Raw genomic sequence first — 26,799 nt, 5'->3', positions numbered from 1 at the left:
TAATATGCCTACTTCTCATTCGCTACTTTTGAGATATTTTCGGCTCAGAAGTTAAACAAATAGACTTATTAGAGTGGTACTTAAAATAAAAGACAACGGGCAGTAAATGAAGCCTGACAATATCTTCAGTGGAATAAATTAAGTGGATTTTAAGGTAGTTGTTTTTAGACTTAAGGCTGTTATTTTAGGTGACTGAAAATGCTATAACTCTGGCTTCTGGATAGTTGAGGGATTACTGAATTACAGTAAATAAAACAACACCAGCTTGATATATACTTTTTCTAGAATCTCTAAATCTCAGAGCCACTTCATTTGATCCTTAAAAATCCTTATGGAGTGGGTAGAAAGGTATGCCTGCTTTCAACCTCTGGAGAAGTTATTTCCTCAGTAGAGTCCCATAAGAAGTTAATGCACAAAGAGTGATCAAAACCCAGGGCCTCTAGCATTTTCCATTTCTACTATACAAAATTTATCTGCAGCATGACCTCAAATCTGGAGTAAAACATGTATGTCAAAAATGTCACAATGGTAAGAATCCATCATGGTTAGAGCTTTCCTATCTAAGTTTGTTAAACATTTTTTTTTTTTAATTGCAGAGTGTAATGAATGAAAGCATTGACTCTGAAGTCAGATGGACTGAGTTCTAATCTCAGCTCTATCACTTAGTAGCTTAGTGACCTTGGACAATTAACTTACCTTTTGTGTCTCTGCTTTCTCAAAAGTAAAATAGAATAACAGACCTTATTTCACAGGGTAGAAATGAGGATTAATGAATTACTATTTGTAAAGGACTTAGAACCAGCCTGGCAACAGGTTACATATAAAGGAACAGTAGTTTAAAAACTACTATGCTTCATTACGAACTTACTGGGAAACTGGAAAAGAACATGGCATATATCAAAAGGGATGCTTTCAACAATCAAGAAGTCAAAGAATCACAAATATAAATTAGAGTACTATTCAATTCAAAGTGTGTATATAACTACAAATAAACTAATACAAAATAATGGTATATATATGTACATACATGTATGTATATTGGTATATTGTATATGTATATGCATATATATAACATTCACTGGAAGGAATTTGTATGTCTCTAAATATTTGATCATCTATCTATATAAAGTTGGGTACCTTGAAGAAATATATCTAATATGGGTAAAAATGAAGATACAGAAAATACACATGAGCACTCAAATGATACTGAATGTATCACGTATATCTGAGAAGTACACCTAAGAGTTTATACAGAAAAGTCTAAAGTTACTTGGATAAAATAAAAAAGATGTACATAAGCCTTTAATATATACAAATCTAACCAGTTTTTCTAAAAATTTAGCATAAAAACATCAACTAGAAAAGAAGTCATTTCTTGAAAAATTATTGTGCTAACGATTTGATATCTGTCATGGATTGAATTGTGTCCCCTCAAAATGTATATGTTGCCGTTTTAACCCCAGAACATCAAAATGTCACTGTGTTAGGATAAGGCCTTTAAAGAGGTAAGTGTAGTAAAATGAGGCCATATCGGTGGGCCTTCATCCAATATGACTGGTATCCTTCCAAGAAGAGAAGATTAAACACAGAATCACACAGACTGAGGGATTACCATGTGAAGACACAGCGAAGGTGGCCATCTACAAGGTAATAATTCTAAAGACTCAGAAGAAACCAAACCTAATCGATACCTTGATCTTGGAATTGTGGACTCCAGAACTATGAGAAAAAAATATTTTATTATTTAAGTCACCCAGTCTCTGGTATTTTGTTATGGCAGACCTAGCAAACTAATAGAATATCAAAACAGAAATTTGTAGTAGCACAGAGTATTATGTACGTTAAGGTACTGGTCTTCTTAGGTATTTCCATATTAAAACATGAAACAAAAGTAGGGATTTATCCTTTTGTCGCGGGCCAGTGTTCCAGGACTGCAGGCTAATCATGGACACTTCAAGTATACATCAAGTGTGGTCTAAATGCTCCAGGCATCCTCATAGTCCTACCTTTGTGATTCACACATTCCTCCAAAGTGAAAGAGAGATTTATATACAGGTAAAAACTGACACCATGGGAAACCATAAGGTAAATAACTTATAGATATTGATATGGGTCTATTATTTCCAAAAATTAAGTTAGGACATTAACAGTACGTAAAATCACATAAGTAAAATATAAGTCGACTTAAAGCTATTAATAACTTAAAAAAATTTAGAGGTCAGATTAGGTATTATTGGATCCAACATTCTATTTTATCTTATTGAAAACTAAACTTTTATTAGGAGCATGAAGACTTAAATGTAAGAAGAATCATAGAACCATGAATTAAAGCCTCTATGATAGTATAGTAACCTAACACTGTATAGTAACCTAACACTGAAATGTTCAATTTGTACATTTTATTCCACTTTTTCACAGACAGAAATGCATTTTAAGAAGATACATCCACATACACCAAAACTTACGCAACTATTTTTTCTCATGTTTCTATTACACAAGGTATTTTAAACTTATAAAATGTAGTGGTTGAGGCAAGTTATGCACACAAGAACTGTCTGAAGATGATGGTATTCAAGAATTATCTAAATTAATGCCACTGTGTATATCTCATTCTTATTAACAAAGCAAAATATTTTCAAGTAATGATACAATCATTTACTTTAAGCTTTATACTATTTTATACTTAGCAATCCTTCATTTAAAGATATTATTGGAGAATGTACGTATCATCTTTTGAATTAAAAACAACTCAGTGTTTGATAATTCAATATTCTAATACTCTCTTAACAGTCATAGGTACTCTGTTCCTAATGTATTCTGTGCATGTCCAACCAGAACTTTCTTTCTAGTGACTCTCATTACAGTGATGGTCCCAAACACACTGTCTTTTTAGCTACCAGCTAGCAATCCCCACTGAACAAAATAATTAAATACGTGAGGAATAAACGAGCTTGTTTTAAACAGTATGAAAATAAACTTTGCAATTAGAAGTCACAAATCCTGTTTCTTACAAGGTAATTCTATTTAAACTAAGGTCAGCCTTATTTTTAAGTTGTTGACAGTTTCAATCGGACTTAGATAGAATTCTTTATAAACAAAAAGAACACTGTCATTCTTACTCTCAGGCGTAACTCACTGAAATCTATTATACTAACCCACCTTTGCTCAGGGCTTCTCCCTCCCTCCACTTCCCTCCTCCTTCCACATTTTCAACCAACAACAACCAAATTAAAATAGCAGCAATTGTGTAGAGGGAAGCAATTCAACTTATGTAGATACAGAAAGGATTCTGTTCAGTGCAGGGAGGAATGGAGGGCAGAGGGGGAGTTCGGCAGTAGAAAAGAAATGACAATGGCCAGTTTCTATCACCATCCTAGGATTTCATGGTGTCTTGTCATTTTTCAGAGAGTAGTGTTATGAGTTACCATATAAGAATCTATAGGCTAAAACAGATCAAATATAGAATCAATAATTTTTGGATTATTTATGCCATAATTTACCCTTAGTAGAATTAAAAAAATTAGCATCGATATAAACATGTCTTTAAGGATTCACTAACTTAAGGGGCACCTGGGTGACTTAGTCGGTTAAGCATCTGACTCTTGATTTCGGCTCAGGTCATGATCTCACGGGTTGTGGGTTTGAGCCCTGCATCTGGCTACATGCTGACAGCGTGGAGGCTGCTTGGGATTCCCCCTCGCTTCCCCTCCCCTGCTTGTGCTCTCCCTCTCTCTCAAAATAAATAAATAAATAAACATTTTTCAAAAACCTAATATATATTTTCATGTTTAATAAATTTATAATCACCTTTAGTTTACACTGCAATTGCTTCATCTCCAAATCCATGCTCCTTGAAGGACCAAGTGATGTAACTTGTATCCGTGGAACTATTACTCGGGAAACTTCTTCTGCCAAACTTGTGATTTCAGAGGAGGACTCCAATTTCTTCAGTAAGTCTTCTTTTTCCTTCCGAAGGTCAGCCAAATCCAAATTTAGCTTCTTTTTTAAAAAGAAAATAAATATAAATGTATTATAAAAATAATTATCTTTAACCTAACAATTATCAGCATAAAATTCTAATGCTAAAGAGTGAAATTAATTCTAAAAATAGTTATCGTTAAAACTTTACAAAGATTATAACCTTGACTAGTTTTTGCTTCTGGTCGTAGGTCTGTAAAGGTTAAAACAAAATGGACCAGCTGTATCTAGTATCTTTTGGTTGGCTGGTCTTTACTCATGATGTGATATTTCTTTGACTTCACATAGACATGGCTGAGCCAGAGATTCACATATTTGATAACCTTGACTTCAGGGCTGACGTACTTAACTGGTAAAAGCCAAGCTGGAGCAGGACAGGATAACAGATGTTAGTTGTTTATTCCATTGGGTAGGTCTTACTATCCTATATGGCAGCCAAAACGTTTCTCATTTAGTAACATAAATGTTAAGTCCAATTAGCAGAAGAGGCTTATTAGAGATTTAGCTCAAATAAATAGTGTGCAAATTCGCTTAGTCTTATGCATCTGACTGTTGACAAGTCCTCTTTGTAATATTAGCGTAGAATTGCACTAAACTCCTTACATTTGAATTTTTAATAACATCAACATTTTACTAAGAGACATACCGGTAATGTTTTTATGAAATAGTGTAGAAGAAATGGTCTTAATGTCAGCCCTTCTTGTTCACCAATCTGCAGTCAGCAGAATGCCACCAAGCTATAATGGCCTAACAACTCACAGCTCCTTAAGAGGTAACTGCATTACTATTTTATGATTCCAAAGAAGCTTATAATATGGTAGTTTAACATAAGGAACAATTAGATAAAATGGTACTGAAATCTCTCAGGGGGCAAAAAATCTTTCCTTCTGAAAAACTCTAATGAGAAACAGCAAAAGATGTAGCCAACGTGTACAGTAATATAAATATGGGATAAAATAAGTTATTTAAGGATTAACACTACATATAAACATGACTTTTACAAACTATATGAACAACTGCATATGTGTTTGTATGTATATGTGTATAGTATTAAATATGAATATTTCAGATACTAGATTAAAAATTAGGGCTTGATATATTTGATATTATGTTTTGGTGAAATAAGTATGTTTCAGTGAAAAAATATTTCTTTGATTATATTTGAACTTATTTAAAAAATATTTTTAATGTTTATTTATTTTTGAGACAGAGACAGAGTGCAAGTGGAGAAGGGGCAGGCAGAGATGGAGACACAGAGTCTGAAGCAGGCTCCAGGCTCTGAGTTGTCAGCACAGAGCCTGCCTGACATGGGGCTTGAACTCACGAACTGTGAGATCAGGACCTAAGCCAAAGTCAGACACTTAACTGACTGAGCCACCCAGGCACCCCTGATTATATTTGAACTTATGATCTAAAGGTGTGGTTCTATATATTTTCAGGGAATATTCATTCATGGATTGTCTCAAAAGTACCTAATAATTAGTATCTAAAAACAACCTTATAATTTCCCTAAGCCTGAAAATCTTCTGGTTATCTCCCAACCCTGAATCCATTTCCCTCCTTGTTTATTAATTCTTTATGTCCAATCAATTGTCAGGTTCTATAAATTATGTAATGCTTCTCATATTCTTTTCCTGTGCCACTTTCTTAATGAAGACTCTCACTATCCTACTAAGACTACTGCAAAGCCCTTCCCCTTGCTGCAATCTTCCCTCCTTTGAAATCATCTTTTATACAACTTTCTAAAACAACACTGGTCTCCTATTCCTTTATTCGAAAACCTTTCAGAAGCTTCTCGCCCCAAAAGAATAAAGCTCAGATGTTTGTGGTTACAATAAGGCTAAGATTTAGCTTCAACTTGTTTCAGTTAGATATCACCTGAAGTCAATCTTGCCTGCCATTCCCCAAACCAATGCCATTTCTACATTGATGATTCTACACATGGTGTTTCCTTCTGCTGAAATCTTGCTCATGCTTAAAGAAGAGTTTAGTAGTTCCTCCTTTATGAAGGCTTCTGTTCTTTCTTCCTTTTTTTCTTCAACAAAGTAGCTTCTCCATTCTCTTATCTCCCATTGCTCTATGCCTGTTCTTCAACCATGAACCCTAGTGAATCCTTGAGAGAGGACTGTGCCTTTTTCCCCTATGTATTCCCCAGGCTATCTAAAAACAATGCCTTCTTGGAGAGCCTGGGTGGCTCAGTCAGTTGATCCTCTGACTTCGGCTCAGGTTATGATCTTGCAGTCCGTGGGTTTGAGCCCCGCGTCGGGGTCTGTGCTGACGGCTCAGAGCCTGGAGCCTGTTTCGGATTCTGTGTCTCCCTCTCTCTCTGCACCTCCCCCACTCACACGTTGTCTGCCTCTCTCTCTTTCTCTCTCAAAAATGAATAAACATAAAAAAAAAATTTAAAAACAATGCCTTCTGTATAGTAAGGAACAAAAGAAAGTTTCCAAAAATTGAAGTCTTGCTATTTGTAGCATGGATGGTGCTATGGAGACACATCAGTTTCAGTTTATATTTATAATCTATTAGTTTATCACTATATAAATTAAAATACACTTTTATTAGTAAGGTAATGTTATCAGCATTTACTTAGGTAGTGTGCATCGGAGCATTTATCAATCCTGAAGTTAATGCTATGCATCTAAATTAGACTTTCTGAGATTTTAATTTGGTATGACATAACTCATGGCTACAATTCTATGTGGAATCGTAGGCAACACTGAAAACTAAACTTTGAGGAGGCTCTTTTCTTCCCCGAACAGCTCTGGTGGCTTCTCTCATTTGTTAAATTTGTATGCCATTAGATTTCTGTCTAATCCTTCCACAGTGGTAGATCCTAACACTATAAATAAATCCTTCATGGAGGAAAGACCAAGCCAATAAATTCAGATCTCTAAAAGACAGGTATACATAGATGTTAACTTCAATCTAACAATATAAAAATTCATTAACTAAAGAAACACTGAAATTATGGAGACAGCAAACCACAATTTGTAATTTATTAAAATATAAATCATGTTTTGATTTACCAATATTCAAAATCTACAATCTTTAAACCATATTCCATAATATTAGTTATATATGCCCAGAAATGCTACAGAGCATATGCTGAAATAGAGGATATAAACAAATCATATATTTCATCAGTTTGGAGTTTTTTATCCCTCAGAATTTTGGACAAATAATGATGGCCCTATTACTAACTTCTCTCAGTGAAAGCATCCTCTCTTATTTGGAAATGCTACCGATGAGACAAGAAGCATAAATAACTTTCTTTAGTGTACACAAGTTTGACATGTGAGACTACATTGTGATGATCTTGTTAGAAACAGATTATGCTTAAAATTTATGAATAAATTAAGATTACTCTTAAAATTGTTACTTTTCCTTTTTTATCAAAACCATGATTCCTGTTTCTATATTATTACTTTACCATCTCCAAACACTTAAAAATATATGTCATTTCTATTAAAACCGTAAGTAATAATAAAACACAGGGAAGAGTCATAATTTCTGGATTTTAGCTTTGGATCTACTGCTTACCAGTTGGGTGACACTAATTAGCACATGACTTTGTTTCCTCATTTAAAAATTCTAGAGATGATGCTTGTCACCCTTGCAAAGGTAATTTTGAGGGCAGAATTAAAAAAAAATTATGATAGCACTTGGCAAAATTTAAATTTATAGCATTACTATTAGTACTACCTTGTGGTAAGTGCTGCCATAAAGTGTCTGAGAATTATCTTAAAGGCTGAGAACCTGGATTAAAAAGAGCTTTGTGATATATCCAAAATATTAAATATATAAAAATATATATATAATCCCTCCTTTAAAAGATATAACAATCTTTTAAAAAGTCTATTTCAATTTAAAAGTTGACTTCAGTGAGAATAGGTACTGAGATTTGTATTGATTTATGTTAGTCAATTATTCTAACTAAAGGTTACAAAGTAGAATTTAATACTATAAAATTTGAAACTAGACACTAGTTATTATTTATTTAAATAGAACATTGGAGGATAAGTCTCTGAAAAGAAAAGAGCCCTCTATGCAACTGTAAGAGGAAACAAAATATTTTGGAGAATTCTTTCTTCAGTAAGGACCTTTGAGGTAGGCAGAATACTCAGATGACCCAGTGACCCATGCCCTGCATAATACCTTTCCCGTGTCTGTGGTTGGGACCTGCAAATATAATGGACTATCACTCCCATGATTATATTATTTGCATGTGTTATATGCTAAAGGCATTCTGTAAATCATGGTTCCTAATCACAGGCCCTTGAATTAATCAAAAGCAAATTTATCCTGGCTGGTCCTGATGTAATCAGATAAGCCCTTTAAAAAAATCCAAGGCAGTGGGGGGGCGGTGGGAGAGGTGGGGGGACAGTGCACCCCTGGGTGGCTCAGTCGGTTCAGCATCCAACTTTGGCTCAGGTCATGACCTCACAGCCCCTCATTGGACTCTGTGCTGACAGTGCAGAGCCTCCTTGGGATTTTCTGTCTTTCTCTCTGTCTCTGCCCCTCCCCTGCTTGCACTCTCCCCCCCTACCCTTCTCTCTAAATCAATCAATCAATCAATCAATCAATAATAAAATAAAAAATAAAAGAATTCCTGGGGCCCTCCCGAGATCAGAGAGATTCTCCTGCTGGCCTTGAAGAAGTAAGTTGCCATGTTATGGGAGGAGTGTTGGAGGGATATAAGACAAGGACCTAAGGAAGGCCTCAGGAATGAAAATGGTCCTAGAACAGCAGTGAACAAGAAAACAGGGACCTCAGCCCTACAATCGCAAGGAACTGAATTTTTCCAACAAACACAAGAGCTTGGAAGAAAAGCCTGAGCTCCAGAAAGGAAGGCGGCCTGGCCTTGAAGATACAACACGGATGGCAGCCCTGTGAAACTCTGAGAAGAGGACCTCGTGGTGCTGTGCCAGAACCACCACCCATGAACACTGTGAGGTACTGAGTATGTACATTGTTTCTAAGCTAAGAAATTTGTGGCAACTTACTATGTAGCATGGAAAACTAATATGAGTCCCCACTTTTAAAAAATAAATCTCTTTGGGGCGCCTGGGTGGCGCAGTCGGTTAAGCGGCCGACTTCAGCCAGGTCACGATCTCGCGGTCCGGGAGTTCGAGCCCCGCGTCGGGCTCTGGGCTGATGGCTCAGAGCCTGGAGCCTGTTTCCGATTCTGTGTCTCCCTCTCTCTCTGCCCCTCCCCCGTTCATGCTCTGTCTCTCTCTGTCCCAAAAATAAAAATAAAAAACGTTGAAAAAAAAAATTTTTAAAAAATAAATCTTTCTTGAACCTTGTTCTCTTATGGCCAGCCTGCCCCACCTTGACCAAATATCCCAAACCCCACAGTATATAGTTTGCATAACATCCTCACCCTGGTTTAATTTTTTCCTTATCCATAATTTTGTGTTAATTTTATGTCTTCAATTGTATTACAAAAATGGTCTCATTTTCTATGCTAGAAATAAATAGCCTCTAGATCTGCATCTTACAGTTTAATTACAAAGCAAAAGCTCTGTCCCAAAGCTTCCTTTTGCTGTGTAGCCGTGGAATCCCATGAACAGGGTAAATAAGGCTCTCTTGACATATTCTCCCTTGCTCTCTTATGTAAGAGTTCACTCAGTTTATTCAGGAGATAAATTTCTTGTATTCTGGGCTCCAACTTAACATTTTCTGGCAGATTTCGATAGTGAATATCTAAACCCAGAACTGACTCAGTATCTAGCACTTTTTTTTAATTAATTAATTAATTAATTAATTTATTTATTTATTTATTTAAATGTCTTTCATTTTTGAGAGAGAGAGAGGACAGACAGAGCCTGAGTGGGGCAGGGGCAGAGAGAGAGGGAGACACAGAATCCGAAGCAGGCTCCAGGCTCTGAGCTGTCAGCACAGAGCCCGATGTGGGGCTCAAACTCATGAACCACGAGATCATGACCTGAGCTGCAGAGGCTTAACTGACTGAGCCACCCTAGCATTTATTTTTTAAATACATCCTACATAGTAGTAACTCTACTAGCTCTGTTTTCAGTGATAAACAAAAAAGTGGCAATCCTCACCTTTAGGTGGCTACCAGTCTATACCCTAGAAATATGTAACAATAAACTACAGTGAATGCTATGAATAAACAAAACAGGGAGCTAATGGAAATGCTACTGCCTTCACATCCCATCTGGTAAGCACTGTTACAGCCAGTTTCCTTCCATGTATCCCTCCTGATCTGTTTTGTCAGATGTTTCCTAGAAGCTAGGTGCAACATTAAAGGCCAGATACAGCTAGATCTACACTCGCCTTGCTTTCCAACTTTTACTCTAGGGAAGGTATCTGCCCGAATACTGGTAAGTACACTGAGGCCACTCCTGATGAGATGCTGGATCTCTTTTCCAGCATGGAGCCTCAGTAAACATTTTAATGTTCAAGAATGAATTATCAGAAGAAAATAAAACTGGGCCCACAGAAAATATCCTATAGTCCAAGCAAAATGAAGTAAAGGACTTAGAAAAAAAAAATCAGAAATGAAAGAATTATTTCCCTAATCATTTGCCAAAACAATATATTTTAAGATTTCTGATCTCAATGTCTCCAAAGAATAAAATATTCAACATCTGACTACTTAATGGATATGACGCTAGTCATGGCATAAACAAAACGCTGTGAACATTCACTAGATTAGGAGCAGTGCTCCAGGGAAAAGGATAGCGAGCATAGCTCTTTAATTCTAATAAGAGACTGATTCTTACCTAACGTTTTTTGCTGGACAGTAACTGTTCTATAGCGTTGAAAGACACTGTTCAGCTTTCCCCATGTTTTTCACCACTGGATTAGAAATGTAAAGTAATGAGTCATCCAAAAAATTTTGGAAAACATTTTTAGTTGGCATAGTGGGATGTGAAATGTAGACACACGGAAATTCTAGAAGATCCAGCCTAACATGAGGTTGAACAGGTCACGGGAGCAGGGTTTCTGGAAAGCCTATGGAAAAAATAGTTGGTGGGAGAGGGATTCTTTCCAGTTCATCTTAGAGCAAAAGTTAAATGTCATGTTCTAGAAAAGTTCAGCCACTAAAACAGAGTAAGAAGTGAGGGTTAGTTCTTATCTATAATGGTGGAGTGTCTTATTTTTCTTTCTCCTTTTGAAACCCAAAGGCCTTGACAGTCAAGGGGAAAACAATCATTAAAAGGTAGCTGTCTGTTTCCAATTACTTTACCAAGTCCTAAATTCTACATAGGACTGAGAATATGGACTAATGTTATTTCATGTTGAATACATAAGTAGATTTTTATCTGACAATCAGATAATTCTGGTTCACACTTAAGCAGAGGCAGCAATTTAAAAATCTTATTATAATTTAAAAAATTATTACATAATAATTTTGTTACCAGAATTAAAGTAAAAAGACTGGAGAGAAAATTCTAGTGAATAATACCTATGTAAATTCTACAGGCAAGAATCTCCTAGAAAGTCACCATGATCTTAATGATATTTCTCCTTGTGAAGAAAATCAATATTCTTTTATTGGGAATATAGGTCTTCCTTGTCTTATGATGGGGTTACATCCTGACAAATTCAACATAAGTTAAAGATATCATAAACCATCAGACATCAGAACTTACTTTCGCGTACCTTAAATGTGCTCAGAACACTTACATTAGCCTACAATTGGGCAAAATCAGCTAATACAAAGTCTGTTTTATAATAAAGTGTTCATATCTCATGTAATTTACTAAATACTGTAGTGAAAGTGAAAAAGAGGATGGCTGTATGGTTATGGAATGGCTGTAAGGTTATGGAATGGCTGTAAGTGTATTGGCTGTTCACCCTCGTGACTGGGTGGCTGATCAGGAGCTGTGGCTGCTGCCTGTCCAGCATCATCAGAGAGGATCATTACCACATATCACTATTCCAGGAAAAGATAAAAATTCAAAAATCAAAGTACAATTTCTGCTGAATGCATATACATCTTTCATCCCATCGTTAAGTGGAAACCTGGTAAGTCAGTGACCATTTACATTATTCTTTTATGAGAAAAAACAGAAAGAAATAAAATTCTGTATTGTCCATTTATAATACTAAAATCACAGTCACTTAATTAAAACATTATATGAGTTACAAAGAAAATGACATGGGTTTTTAGGTTATTAGCAGAGTATTTTCCATACAAGTACTTATCCAAAAAGATAAATAGTTCAGATTAATAACTCTTTCAAGTTAGTAACAAGTGCTTCAAATTGAAAACATGAGTCTTTCTTTGTTATGATATTTGAGATATTCAAGAAAAAGAATTAAAAATTAAAAACAACCGACCAAAAAAAAAAAAGAACAAAGATCTCAGGCAGAGGTGGAATTATTTATGTAACAAAATTTCTTATGAAAAATACACTGAGTTACTACATCATTCATTTATAAACTACTTTCTGATAAATGCAGTGATTAAAGGCCTACAGTATGTTTCACAAAATGTCAAGCAAATGAAGGTAATATAGAGGACTTTTTACCAATGCTTTTGCTAGTAGTTAGACTTCAGTAGCCTTTAGAGACCATTAAGTACCCTTTGGCTAATTGGCCAATGGAAGATTAATCCTCTTTTTATTCTAGCAGCACTATTTTAACACCCTTTACACTCTGTCAGTGTAGTGTCTGAATGACAAAATAATATTGTGCATGAATAATAAGCAGAAAAGTTAAATTAACATTTCATGTTTCACATGCCATACCTATGTGTCAGAAGAACTTTCTTTTTAAGTCACTGACATTCAACTTTTTAAAACAATCTCATGTTGACATCTTATTGAGGTGAATCTTCCTAATTACTGCTAATTGCCTATCAAGAAAAAAAACTCTTTTCATGAAGTGCAGTTGTCTAGTACAGATGAACATAGCTCCAGTGTGCACATTAAAGACAAAGCATGACACTTAAGGTGCTACTTTGTTATAAGGTCATACTAAATATGGTTTGCAATTAACAAAGCAGTTTTTTTATCGTACTGGAAATGCCAATCTGTCTTGACGCGTTCAAATTAGATTCTAAAAGAAGTATGGATATCTGCATATGGATAAGAGATCTGCTATTCTCTGTAACGTTTACAAGAAGTAAAATTAACTAAATGCCCTTACTTTGTGATATGAGTTCTAAGTAATGTCCTATTAAACAATTTTATAAGTGTTTGAACATGATTTCTTAAAATGAAAACCAACACTATTATTACAAGTGTTAAATTGTTTGAAAAAGTTTACTTATAATTTTAATTCTCAAAACAGCTCCATGTACGGAAAACATTGAACATGTGTCCTTTAATTTGTACTGATAGTTTTGGCCCTATGGGCATTTATAGTAAACATTAATCTAAGTGGTACTAGCAATATAGTAGGTTTCACAATAATCTAGAATCACAGAATTTTAACTGTGCTGAAGTCAAACCTCATCACTTATATTTCTGTCCCCCGAACTATGGGAAAAGGATCAGTATAAATGTATTATATACGAAATTTGGAAAATTAACTAATACAATTGAATTGTCAATATTTGTGGGAAAACAATCAGTATTTGGTTTATTCATGGTAAGAAGAACTCAACTATATAGGTCTGTTGTTATTTCAAACCCTCCATTCTAGTTACTAAAATAAATGCCCCTTTGAAACTTAAATACCAAGTACTCAATACAGAGACAGATATTCAGAACCAAAAGTATATCCAGAACAATTAATCATGATCACTACCACTAACAATTTCTCAATGTTCACATGATAATATTGTCATATCAGTTTCAGACTTCCTAGACATTTGATATACACATGGCATGCTTACTAATGACTACCAAAGTGCAATGCATTCCCATTCTGATTCCCTTCCCCAATAGGAAATGACAGAGAATGGCAGTACACATGCCATTCCAAAGAAGAAACTGAGTACTCTCTTTCTAAACCCTTCTTTTTCACTCTCCTTCTGCAGCTTTCTACTACTCAAACTCAGCTAATTCAACATGGAATTATCTATTCTTCACATGTACTGTACATACATATTCTCTTCAATTCTAGTCTTCCTCCACCCCTTTTGTCAATATTTATTTCAGTTACTTAAACTGTAAGGGGGGCAGGAGGAAAAGAATCCACCCCAATTAAACTACTCAAAGAATGAAGAAAAAGATAAAAAAAAATTGCCAAATCACCAAAAATAATGGTTGGTATTTCAGGGTGATAGTAATACTAAATATCTCGATCTAATATAAGATAAAGAACATCAATAAAATCTCAAGTGAGGTTATAGTGATTGAGTTATTAGGAACAGAGGCTATCAAGTTCTAGAATATCAGCAGAAGTCTCATGACTTCTGCCTCGTTCTCCTTTAATTAAACTTGGTATTCTTACACAACAGATTTCAATACTTTTGATTGTTTTTCCATCCTAGTGGGGGATTTACTTCTTACTGTACAGATTGTATTGCACAAAAGTCCTTTGTGAACAGGCCTAAAGAAATGAATACTCATATATAGTATTGTTACTAAATGGAAGTGAGAATCTATACGATTAAAAATTACTCTTAATACTTAATGCTTATACCAACTTCAAAAGGCATTGATATTCCTTAAAATAATCTCTGATTTCCAAAAATTTATAATAGACATATATTTCTGTAATTCCTATTTTTAAAAAAGCATTTTCAATTAATAAGCCACTAAAATTTATGTATATCAACATTAAACTTATTTCTATAACACTGGAATCAATTCATAGAAATAGTGCCTTACGATGCTAATCTAAATGAAATATTACTTACTTTTGGGGAAATAAACCCAAAGATTAAAGATCTTCATATCTAGCTCCAATTTTATGTATTCAAAGTAGTAAAATGATAGACATTTCTTAAGTATATGCTAAGTATGAATAGCATCTTAATACTTATTGAAATATTTAATTGATAGGGTCAATAGTTAACGGCGTGTCTTTCCTCAGTTGTACTACATTATAAGCTCTGAAAACAAATTACTTGGATGAAAGCCAGTTGGGGGATTTCAAAAATCCTACAACTCATTACAAATTTAACAGAAGCAATACTAAGTATTCATATAATTTTGATTACATTTATAAATAACATCCTACTAAAATTCTCAAGGGAAACAACTTAATAATGTTTTCTCTATTTCCTGTGTAAGTTTCCTAAGATTTAAAGAGAGTAAAAACATGGACATTTCTTTAAAAGAATGGCTTTTGCAGGGGCGCCTGGGTGGCTCAGTTCGTTAAGCATCTGACTTCACCTTGGGTCACGATCTCATGGTTAGTGGGTTTGAGCCCCACGTCAGGCTCTGTGCTGACAGCTCAGAGCCTGGAGCCTGTTTCACATTCTCTGTTTCCCTCTCTCTCTGCCCCTTCCTGACTTGCATTCTGTCTCTCTCTCAAAAATAAATAAACCTTAAAATTTTTTAAAAAAATATGCTCCCTTAAAAGAATGTTTTTTGCAAACTTTTGGACCTGATAAAAGGTTACTGACAACATGTAAAATGGGACTTTTTTTAAATTAAAAACTAACGCATATGAAAATTACTTTAAAAATACTAAGACAATTCATGGCATAAATTAGAAATTTCTTCTAAAGGAGGAAAAAAGATTTACAAAGTTCAGACTTAGATGATACTATACAAGGTATTTCTCAGAGGTTTCATTAAAAAGCTTTTTTTTAACACAAAAATTTCACACAGGAACTTCTTCCATCATCCTTCACTCTGTTTTCTATTTAGAATTGTCTTCTTTCAAATAGTCTTAACCTAACAGAGTAATCACTCAGTAAATCTGTGCTATATAAAGTGTTCTGTTTCGTATAGATCTTTAGAAAGAGGGTAATCTGGAGTAAAATCGCTTGATATTTATTAATTGAACTGGTGTCTTTGCTGTCCTCCTGTATCCGTGGTTCTTAAAGAATAAACAGTACTTAGATATGTATATTTGAAAATTAGTGGGATTTTTGAGAGAGAGAGAGAGAGAGAGAGGGAGAGAGATCAGGGAAGGGCCAGAGAGAGAAGGAGACACAAAATCTGAAACAGGCTCCAGGCTCTGAGCTGTCAGCACAGAGCATGATGCGGGGCTCGAATTCATGAATTGCGAGATCATGACCTGAGCTGAATTCAGACACTTAACTGAGCCACCCAGGCACCCCAGGTTTCCTCACTTTTTATGATGTATTTCAAATATGCAATAGATACAGAAAGAAATATATAATAAATGCTCATGTACCAACCACTCAATAAAGACACTGTATTACCAATACAGTTGAAGGCTATGAATCTAGTTCCTATGACTCACCATAAACAATCACTATCCTGAACACCTTTGGTGTTTATCATTGCCTCACATTTCTTTATACTTCTAATATATATATATAATACTTCTAATATATATATATATATATGTACATATTTGTATTTCCAAAGCAAACATATAGTGATTTTAAGACATTCCCTTTTCACATGTTAACATTACTGAAATTGGCATGCGTCTTCCATTCCTGGATACCATATAATTCCTGCTATTACTTAAATAATATTTCTTTCTTAAGACTTTATTTTCTGTTGATTGCTTGTGAATACAAACATCATCTTAGTATATATTGACTTTATATCCAGCAATCTTGCTGAAACCTATTATTAATTTGTCTTGAGGTTCTGTGCAGACAGCATAGTGTTTGAAACTAATGATTGTTCTGTTTCTTCATGTCTCATACTTTTAACTTTTATTTCTTTGTTTTTGGTGCCTGTGCCCTTTATCTAGCACCATGTCTAGGACAAACAATGATAGTAGACATAAATGTCTTTCTCTTGATATTAAAGGAATGCTTTTACCTTCCACCATTCAGTATGATGGCTGTTCTAGGCTTTTGGTATATACTTTTTAGCAGAATAAGAAAGATCTCTGCTACAGGGTGCCTGGGTGGTTAAGTGTCCGACTTCGGCTCAGGTAATGATCTTGTGCTTCATAAGTTCGAGCCCCACATTGGGCTCTGTGCTGACAGCTCAGAGCCTGGAGCCTGCTTTAGATTCTGTGTCTCTCTCTCTCTGCTCCTCCCCTGCTCATGCTCTCTCTCTCAAAAATAAAATAAAACAAAAAATAAATAAATAAAATTAAAAAAAATAAAAGAAAGTTCTCTGCTGTTTGTAGTTTACTAAAAGAATTTTATCATGAACAAAATACTGTATCAATCTGTATCAAAATAGTGTGTTCAGTTTTTTCATTGTGGTAACAATCAACCAATCTGTAAGTGTATATAGTACACAGTGCAGTATTTAAACTTCCCTCTTAGCACTGCTTTCACTGCATCCATAAGATTTGATACGTTGTGTTTTCATTTCATTTGTTTTGTGGTATTTTCTAATTTCCCTTGTGACTTCTTCTTTGACCCATTGGTTAAGAGTGTGTTGTTTAACTTCATATATTTGTGGGTTTTACAGTTTTCCTTCTGCTATTGATTTCTAGTTTCAGTCCATTGTGGTCAGAAAAGATACTTTGTATGGTTTCAATTTTCTTGAATTTAAGGCTCATTTTGTGGCCTAACATGTGGTCTATCCTGTAGAATTTTCCATGTACACTTGAAAAGAACACTGGTGCCTGGGTAGCTCAGTTGGTTAAGTGTCTGACTTTGGCTCAGGTCATGATCTTGCTGTTTGTGAGTTTGAGCCCCACATCGGGCTCTGTGCTGACAGCTCAGAGCCTGGAGCCTGCTTCGGATTCTGTGTCTCCCTCTCTCTCTGCCCCTCCCATCCTCATGCTCTGTTTCTCTCTGTCTCTCAATAATAAATAAAAGAAAAGAACGTTGTAGTTGGGTGGAGTGTTCTGTATATGTCTGGCAGGTCCAGTTAGTCTACAATGTTCATCAAGTCCTGCATTTCCTTATTAATCTTGTCTGGATTATTAAAGTGGAGTATTAAAGTCTTCTACTATCATTGTCTTGCTGTCTATTTCTCCCTTAAATACTGTCAAAAGTTGCTTAACATATTTAAAAGTGTTAGTATTTGGTGCATAAATATTTGTAATTGGTGTATCTTCTTGGTAAATCAATCCTTTTATCATTATTTAATGTCCTTCTTTGTCTCTTCTAACAGTTTTTCGTTTAAAGTCTATGTTGTCTAATATAACCACCACTGCTCTCTTTTGTTACAGTTTGCATGAAGTATCTTTTCTCCCCTTTCACTTTCATCCTATGTGTCTCCTGAAATCTACAGTGAGTCTCCTAGAACACATGGGTGGCTCAGTCAGTGAAGCATCTGACTCTTGAGTGGAAAACCCAAAAGACCCCACCAAAAAACTGTTAGAACTGATACATGAATTCAGCAAAGTCACAGGATATAAAGCCAATGTATAGAAATCAGTTGGATTTCTATACACCAATAATGAAGCAGAAGAAAGAATAATCAAGGAAGTGATCCCATTTACAATTATACCAAAAACCATAAAATACCTAGCAATAAACCTGACCAAAGAGGTTTATTGGTATAGAAAAATCTATACACGGAAAACTATAGAAAGCTTATGAAAGAAAGTGAAAACACACACACACACACACACACACACACACACACAGGAAAAAAGAAAAAAAAGGAAAAACATTCCACGTTCATGGACTGGAAGAACAAATATTGTTAAAATGTGGTTACTACCCGAAGCAATCTACATATTCAAAGCAATCCCTATCAAAATAACACCAGCATTCTTCACAGAGCTAGAACAAACAATCCTAAAATTTGTATGGAACCAGGAAAGACTCTGAATAGCCAAAACAATCCTGACGAAGAAAACCAAAGCTGGAGGCATCACAATTCCGGACTTCAAGCTGTATTACAAAGCTGTTATCATCAAGACAGTATGGTAATGGCACAAAAACAGACACACAGATCAATGGAACAGAATACAGAACCCAGAAATGGATCCACAAACATATGGCCAACTGATCTTTGACAAAGCAGTAAAGAATATCCAATGGAATAAAGACAGTCTCTTAAATAAATGTTGTTGGGAAAACTGGACAGTGGCATGTGGAAGAATTAACCTGGACCACTTTCTTATACCATACACAAAAATAAACTCAAAATGGATGAAAGGCCTAAACGTAAGACAGGAAGCCATCAAAATCCTAGAGGAGAAAGCAGGGCAACAACCTCTTTGACTTTGGCTGCAGCAACTTCTTTTTAGATATGTTTCTGGAGGCAAGGGAAACAAAAGTAAAAATAAACTATTGGGACCTCATCAAGATAAAAACCTTCTGCACATTGAGGGAAACAATCAACAAAACTAAAAGGCAACTGATGGAATGGGAGAAGATATTTGCAAATGACGTATCAGATAAAGGGTTGGTATCCAAAACCTATAAAGAACTTATCAAACTCAACACCCAAAATACAAATAACCCAGTGAAGAAATGGGAAAAAGATATGAATAGACACTTCTCTAAAGAAGACATCCGGATGGCCAACAGGCACATGAAAAGATGCTCAACGTCGCTCCTCATCAGGGAAATACAAATCAAAACCACACTGAGATACCACCTCATGCCAGTCAGAGTGGCTAAAATGAACAAATCAGGAGACTATAGATGCTGGCGAGGATGTGGAAAAATGGGAACCCTCTTGCACTGTTGGTGGGAATGCAAACTGGTGCAGCCACTCTGGAAAACAGTATGGAGGTTCCTCGAAAAATTAAAAATTGACCTACCCTATGACCCAGCAATTGCACTACTAGGTATTTATCCAAAGGATACAGGAGTGCTGTTTCAAAGGGACACATGCACCCCAATGTTTATAGCAGTGCTATCCACAAGAGCCAAAGTAGTGAAAGAGCCCAAATGTCCATCGACAGATGAATGGATAAAGATGTGGTGTGTGTGTGTGTGTGTGTGTGTGTGTGTGTGTGTGTAATGGAATGTTACTAGGTGATCAAAAAGAATGAAATCTTGCCATTTGCAACAATGTGGATGGAACTAGAGTGTATTATGCTAAGCAAAATAAGTCAGTCAAAGGAAGACAAAAACATGATTTCACTCATATGTGGAACTTAAGATACAAAGCAGATGAACATAAGGGAAGGGAAGCAAAAATAAGATACAAACAGAGAGGGAGAGAAACCATAAGAGACTCTTAAATACAGACAACAAACTGAGGGTTGCTGGAGGGGTGTTGGGTGGGGGCATGGGCTCAATGGGCGATGGGCATTAAGGAGGGCACTTGTTGGGATGAACTCTGGGTGTTATATGTAAGTGATGAATCAGTAAATTCTATTCCTGAGGTGGAAGAAAAAGCATCTGACTCTTGATTTCAGCTCAGGTCATGACGTTGAGGTGGTTAAATGGAGGCCTGCATCAGGCTCTGTGCTGACAGCATAGAGCCTGCTTGGGATTCTCTCTCTCCCTCTATGCCCCTCCACCACTCTCTCTCTCTCAAAAATAAATAAACATTAAAAAACTAAAGTGAGTCTCTTACAGACAGCACATAGTTGGATCTTGTTTTCTTAAATCCACTTGGCTATACTTTGTCTTTTGATTGGGGAGTAAATGTAAATCCAGTTACATTTAGAGTCATTAATGATAGAGAAGAACTTATAGCTCTTTTGTCTCTGTTCTTCTCTCTTTTGTTTGTATTTTAATTTTTTGTAGTGACATGCTTTGATTTCTTTCTCCTCTTATTGTGTGTATCTTTTATAGGTAATTCTGTTGTGGTGGTCATGGGGCTTTTGTGAAACATCTTATAACAATTGATTTTAAGCCGATAACAACTTAACTTCAAAAGCATACAAAATCTTTGCACTTTTACTTCTCCCTCCCAAACACTTTATGTTATTGATGTCACAAATCACATCTCTTTTGTCTATCCATTAACATATTTTAGAGTCATTTTGTACACTTTTGTCTTTTAATGTCTATGTGAGCATTAACAGCGATTACACCACCAGTACAGTTTTACAGTACTCTGTATTTTACTATATGTTTATTTTTACCAATGAGTGTTATACTTTCATATGTTCTCATGTTGCTGTTTAGTGTCTTTTCATTTCAACCTGAAGGACTTCCTTGAGCATTTCTTGTAAGGCAGGTCTAGCAGTGATGAATTCCCTCAGCTTTTGTTGATCTAGGAAAACCTTTATTTCTTCTTCACTTTTGAAGGACAACTTTGTCAGATGTATTAGCCTTGATTGGCAGTTTTTTCTTTGTCCGTTATTTATTTAAATAAACATTCTGCCCCTTTCACTCTCTCCATTCTTCTGCAACTCCCATAGTACATATATTGATCTGCTCAATGTATTCTATAAATCCCTTAGGCTTTCTTCACTCTCTTTCATCCTTTTTTCTTCTTACTTCTCTGCCTAGTTAATTTCAGATGACCTGGTTTCAATTTCACTGATTCTATCTTCTGCTTGATCAAAGCTGATGTTCAACACTGCTAGTGAATTTGCAGTTCAGTTATTGCATTCTTAAGCTCCAAATTCTTTTTAGCAGTTTCTATTTATTGTGAAATTCTCGGGGCACCTGAGTAGCTCAGTCAGTTAAACGTCTGACTCTTGATTTCAGCTCAGGTCATGATCTCATGGTTCACGAGTTTGAGCCCCACACTGGGCTCTGCACTGACAGTGAAATCCTGCTTGGAATTCCCTCTCTCCCTTTCTCTCTGTCCCTCCCCTGTTTGCTGTCTCTCTCTTTCAGAAAGTAAATAAAACTAAAAAAAATTCTCATTTTGTTTATGCATCATTTTCTTGTGCTTGTTGAACATCTTTATGACTGTTTTTGAATTCTTTGTCAGATCATTCATATACCTGTTTCTTTAAGGCCAGTTTCTGGAAGTTTATTTTTTTCCTCTGGTTGGGCCATTTTACCCTGTTTCTTTGTGTTCCTTGCAACTTTGTGTTGCTATCCATGTTTCTTGGAAGAAACATCCACCTCTTCCAGTCTACAAACTGGCTTCACACAGGGAAAGGCTTTAACCATAATCAGCCCAGCTAGAGATTCTGGAGGCTCTCACAACTTTTCTGTAGACGTGACTTCTCTGAACTGGTGTGTGTAGATGTCTAGGTAGAAGAAATTTCTGTTTATTTGCTTGTTTGTTCTCCAGGAGCTCATTATTCCTTGCTTGCTCTGGTGTCTGCTCTACTGGGTTTCTAAGAAGCAGTAGCAGGCCTCTCAGCTCTTTTTCATTCTCAACAGCTCCCAGACATCTACCTAGAGCATTCCCAGTCCCACTGGTGCCCTGAACTGACAAGACAGAAACCGGTCCCTCAGGCAGCCCCTGAGGACCTAGAACATTGTACACACAGTACATCTTTCTCTCTGTATCACCCCGTCTGCTGTACCAAAGGCCCTCTGGAGCAGTTGCATGCCACCCAACTCTTGTCTAGCTCTGTGTTACCCAGGCTTCTCGAGTATCTGGGCCATGTCTGAGGTCTAAGACAAGCAAGACAGAAACTAGTCCCTCAGGCACTCTCCCTGAGTGTGGACACCTGCTCCAGTCTTCTGTCTTTCCCTGAGGGCAACCTCTGCTTCAAGCTGTAATCACCTTTTGTCTGGTATACCATGGGTCCTCTACAACAGCAGCAGGCCACCCAGCTCTTCTTGGTTCACAGTAGCCTCTAGGCATCTAGAGGATGGCAGTGCTCTGAGACAGGTGGGAACAAAGCCAGTCCCACAGGCAGCACACTGAAAAGTCAGAATGTTGGATATAAGGTCGAGTATATTCCTTTCCTCCTCAGGAAAAACCTGGAAACCAAGAGTTTCCATCTGATCACAAAGCAGTGTGCTTTGTGGGACTAAGTTGAGGGACTTAGCACACAAAGCAGTGTGCTTTGAGGGACTAAGTTGAGAGAGTCCCACAAGCAACTTTGATACAGCTAGCTTCACATTCACCAAGGATGAGGTACCTCTTGACTAGTTTCTGGATTTCTCACAAAAGTAATTGGTCTGAGTAATGTTCACTTGTTTCTTCTCTGGGAAGGTGAATCTGGTGCTTCCTTTCAATTCTGCCATCTTGCTGATGTCGCTCTAGATTTTCTGCATCTTTAATATACTTGTCCCTTTTCTTTGTTGTAGTAATGAATTATATAAATAAGATTTCTCTTTTTAATTTGTTTTTTTAATAAATAAATTTTTAATGCTGAAACAACCTTTTTATTTCTGGAATTATCCTCATTTATTTATATTAGTTTTTTATACATTGATTATAGTTTAGGAATATTCACCTATGTTCATAGCTGAGATGAGACTTTAATTTTCTTTTCTCATATTATCTTATCTGGTTATTGTGTCACAGTTATACCAGCTTCATAAAATGAGGTGGAATTTGCTTCTTTTTTCTATTCTTTGGGAAAATGTGTATACCTAATATAACTTCCATATAAAACTCAAATTGCAATCTCACAAACCGTTCATAATGTGGGATTACTTTTTTTATTGATAGCTTTCTTAAGGTATGATTTACATGGATGAAATTCATCCATTTTTAAAATATTTGACTAAATGACTTTTAGTATATTTACAGAGTTGTGCAATTATCACCACAGACTGATTTTAGAACATTTCAATAATACCAGAAAGAAATCTCATGCCCACTTACAGACATTCCTTTCCCACTCCCATGCCTACACAATCTCTAATCTACTTTCTGTCTCTATAGACTTTGCCTTTTCTGGATATTTCATATAAATGAAATATTATTGTATTTGATCTTCAGTGACTGACTTCCTCCACTGAGCATGTTTTCAAGACTCATTCATGTTGTAGCTTGTATCACTACTTCATTATTTTTTTTTAATTCCTGAATGATTATCTGTTATATGGGTGTTTGGGTTGTTTCTACTTTTGGGCTCTTATGAATAATGCTGCTATGAACACTCATGTACAGCTTTTATGGGAACTTCTGTTTCTAATTCTCTTGGGTATATACCTAAGTGGAATTGCTGGGTCATACTGTAAGTCTACATTTTGCCTTTCAAGGAACTGCCAAACTGTTTTCCAAAATACTGCAGGATTATTCATTCCCACCAGCAATGTATGAAAGTTTTAATTCATCTACATCCTCATCAGCACTTGCTATTGCCTGTCAATTTATTAGTATCTATGATCCAGCTTTTAGTTTTTTGATCATATCTATTGCATATTTGCTTTCCACAATATTAGGTTTTGTCCTTATCTTAATATTTCCTTCTTACTTTTTTCTTTGGGATTATCCAATTGCTCATTCTTAAATTGAATATAACCAGTTACATTGATAGCTCATTAATTTTTAACCTTTTTCTAGTCTTATTGTATTTAAAGATATACATTTCCATCTGAGTACTATCTTACCTGCATCCTCCAAGTTTTGATGTCATTCAATTTGAAGTATTTTCTCATCTTTATTTTATTTTCTTCTTTGACCCATTAGTTATTTGGAAATGCCTCTATAAGTTTGCATCAGAATTTTCAAAGTTAAGTTTTTAAACTGATTTCCAATTTTACTTATGTTAGACAATATTTTTTATATGGCACCAAATATATAAAGTTTGTGGGGAGCTGATTTTTTTGCCTAATTATGTGAACATTTTTGATAAATATTTAGAGCAAGACTTTTTATTGTTTGTTCAAATAATATATACACTTAATGACAGCTTTATCTTAAAAGTAATAAAATTTGTAATTTTTGCATTATTTTGAGCCCAAGTTATTAATGTTCATATATATATATATATATATATATATATATATATATATATATATATGTTCCCCTTTAGATAAAGCAAAATTCCTTGAGATAACTCTAAAATGTATGCACATTTAACTATGTTCTCTAATTCTTCTCCTTCTCTTCCCATTTCTCAGTTCCTCTCATGAACTCATTCTAATCAACAGCATTTGACATAGAGTTGTTCATTTGTCCTTGAAACACTTTCATCACTTGGCTCTTACATAGTCTTTCCTAGAGCCTAAATTTTCATCAACTGACAAATGGATAAAGAAGATGTGGTTTATATACACAATGGAATACTACTTGGCAATGAGAAAGAATGAAATACGGCCTTTGGTAGCAACATGGATGGAACTGCAGAGTGTTATGCTAAGTGAAATAAGTCATACAGAGAAAGACAGATAGCATATGTTTCACTCTTATGTGGATCCTGAGAAACTTAACAGAAGACCGGGGGCGGGGGGGGGGGGAGGGTAGTAACAGAGAGGGAAGGAGGCTCTTCTCTCTCTTCTCTCTCTTAAGAGACTCTTAAAAACTGAGAATAAACTGAGGGTTGATGGGGTGGGCGAGAGGGGAAAGTGGGTGTGATGGGCATTGAGGAGGGCACCTGCTGGGATGAGCACTGGGTGTTGTATGGAAACCAATTTGACAATAAATTATATTTAATTAAAAAAAAAAGAGATACTCTTTCCTCTTTGTTTTATTCCTACTTAACTGACCTCACCTCTTCTTGTCCTAATTCATCTGTCCAAGCTCTAAAGCTTGGAGGACCCTGTACTCTGACCTGGGACCTCTTCTCTCTTTTATCCACCTTTACTTCCTAGGTGATCCCATCCAGCCTCACATTTTAAAATCTGATCTAAATAACTCCAAAATTCATACCTCTAGCCTAGGCCTCTCCTTTGCATTTTACACTCACATATCCTATATCTCACCTGATATCTTCACTTCAGTGACAAATTGCCACTTGGTGACAGTGGTAAGGTGTCATTGATTTTAGCCTCTAGGGGTTCACATTTCTTCTTGCTTGCTTGCTTGCTTTCTTCTTTCCTTTCTTTCTTTTGTATGTTCTATATTTTTAAATGGTGTGCATTTATAAATAAATTTGTTATATTTTATTCAACTTTCTGGGTATGCTTTCATATGAGGTTTTTTCCTCCCACAATATTTAGTATATTATATTGCCACAAATATAGTCTATCATCAACTTTCTAGTTACTTTAATTGGAATCCTGACAGGTACCTTGAATGCTTTTTTTTTTTTTTGACTTGCCATATATGATTGGTCATCAAACTCTGTATTATACCACTGTGATATCTCTTGGTGTTTTTTTCCCCGGCTCTTTCTACTTCTATTGGTATTGTCTAGGTATTTATTGTCTTTTGCCATGATATTTAAACAATCTCTCATTTACTTCCATTTAATCTCTATTTTCTCAAAGTTTAGCCTTCGGCCTAACTGTACATCAGAACCACCTGAGAGTTTTAAAAAACTATCAAGGTGCAAGGATCACTACCAGATATGCAGATTTAACTGGTCTAGGGTAGGATCTGGGCATAAGTATTTTTTAAAGCTCCCCAGGTGAGGAGAACATGCAGCTAAAGTTGAGAACCACAGCTATACCAGATTATTCACTAGCCACAACAAACTGCTTTCTCACCTTGATGCCTTTTCAAGCTTTCCTTCATCCAATGGCTTTGTTTTACTTATAACAGCTTTCAAAATCAAACCAAACTATAAGTCTAAGCCCAAATGCCACCTCCTTCAAAAGCCTTACTAAATAATGACTGTGATGAATGACTGTCTTTCTCCATCTATTACACATCCACAGTACATACAGCACACAGAGAGAATATATATATTCTCTCTCTATGTATATTTTCTATATAGAATATAGAGAATTATATATATATATATATATATAATATATATGTATATAATTATATATATATAATTTCTTTGTATTGTGATACACATGTCCATCTCTCCTAGTAGTATCTTATATAGGGGCCAAAGATATTGTTTAATTCATTGTTGAATATCCTATTATTAGAATGCCTTACCCATGTTAGGTACATTAAACTAAAAGGAATTGTAACAAATACATCTATCCATCTGCAAACC

At 35.6% G+C, this 26,799-nt stretch overlaps 1 protein-coding gene across 2 annotated transcripts in view; it reads right to left on the bottom strand.

Annotated features, from left to right (window-relative positions):
• CNTLN (centlein) overlaps nucleotides 1-26,799 on the bottom strand; it is a 310,623-nt gene that overhangs the window by 52,416 nt on the left and 231,408 nt on the right. For both annotated transcript variants that reach the window (XM_045470092.1, XM_045470093.1), the window contains exon 19: nucleotides 3,808-3,999. In XM_045470092.1, coding sequence (XP_045326048.1) covers nucleotides 3,808-3,999 — 192 coding nt within the window. The remainder of the gene's footprint in view (nucleotides 1-3,807; nucleotides 4,000-26,799) is intronic.

Source organism: Leopardus geoffroyi, chromosome D4 (genome assembly GCF_018350155.1).
Source record: "Leopardus geoffroyi isolate Oge1 chromosome D4, O.geoffroyi_Oge1_pat1.0, whole genome shotgun sequence".
Lineage (NCBI taxonomy): Eukaryota > Metazoa > Chordata > Mammalia > Carnivora > Felidae > Leopardus > Leopardus geoffroyi.
The sequence above is the reverse complement of the archived record's forward strand: the minus strand, read 5'-3'. Positions and strand labels throughout refer to the sequence as shown.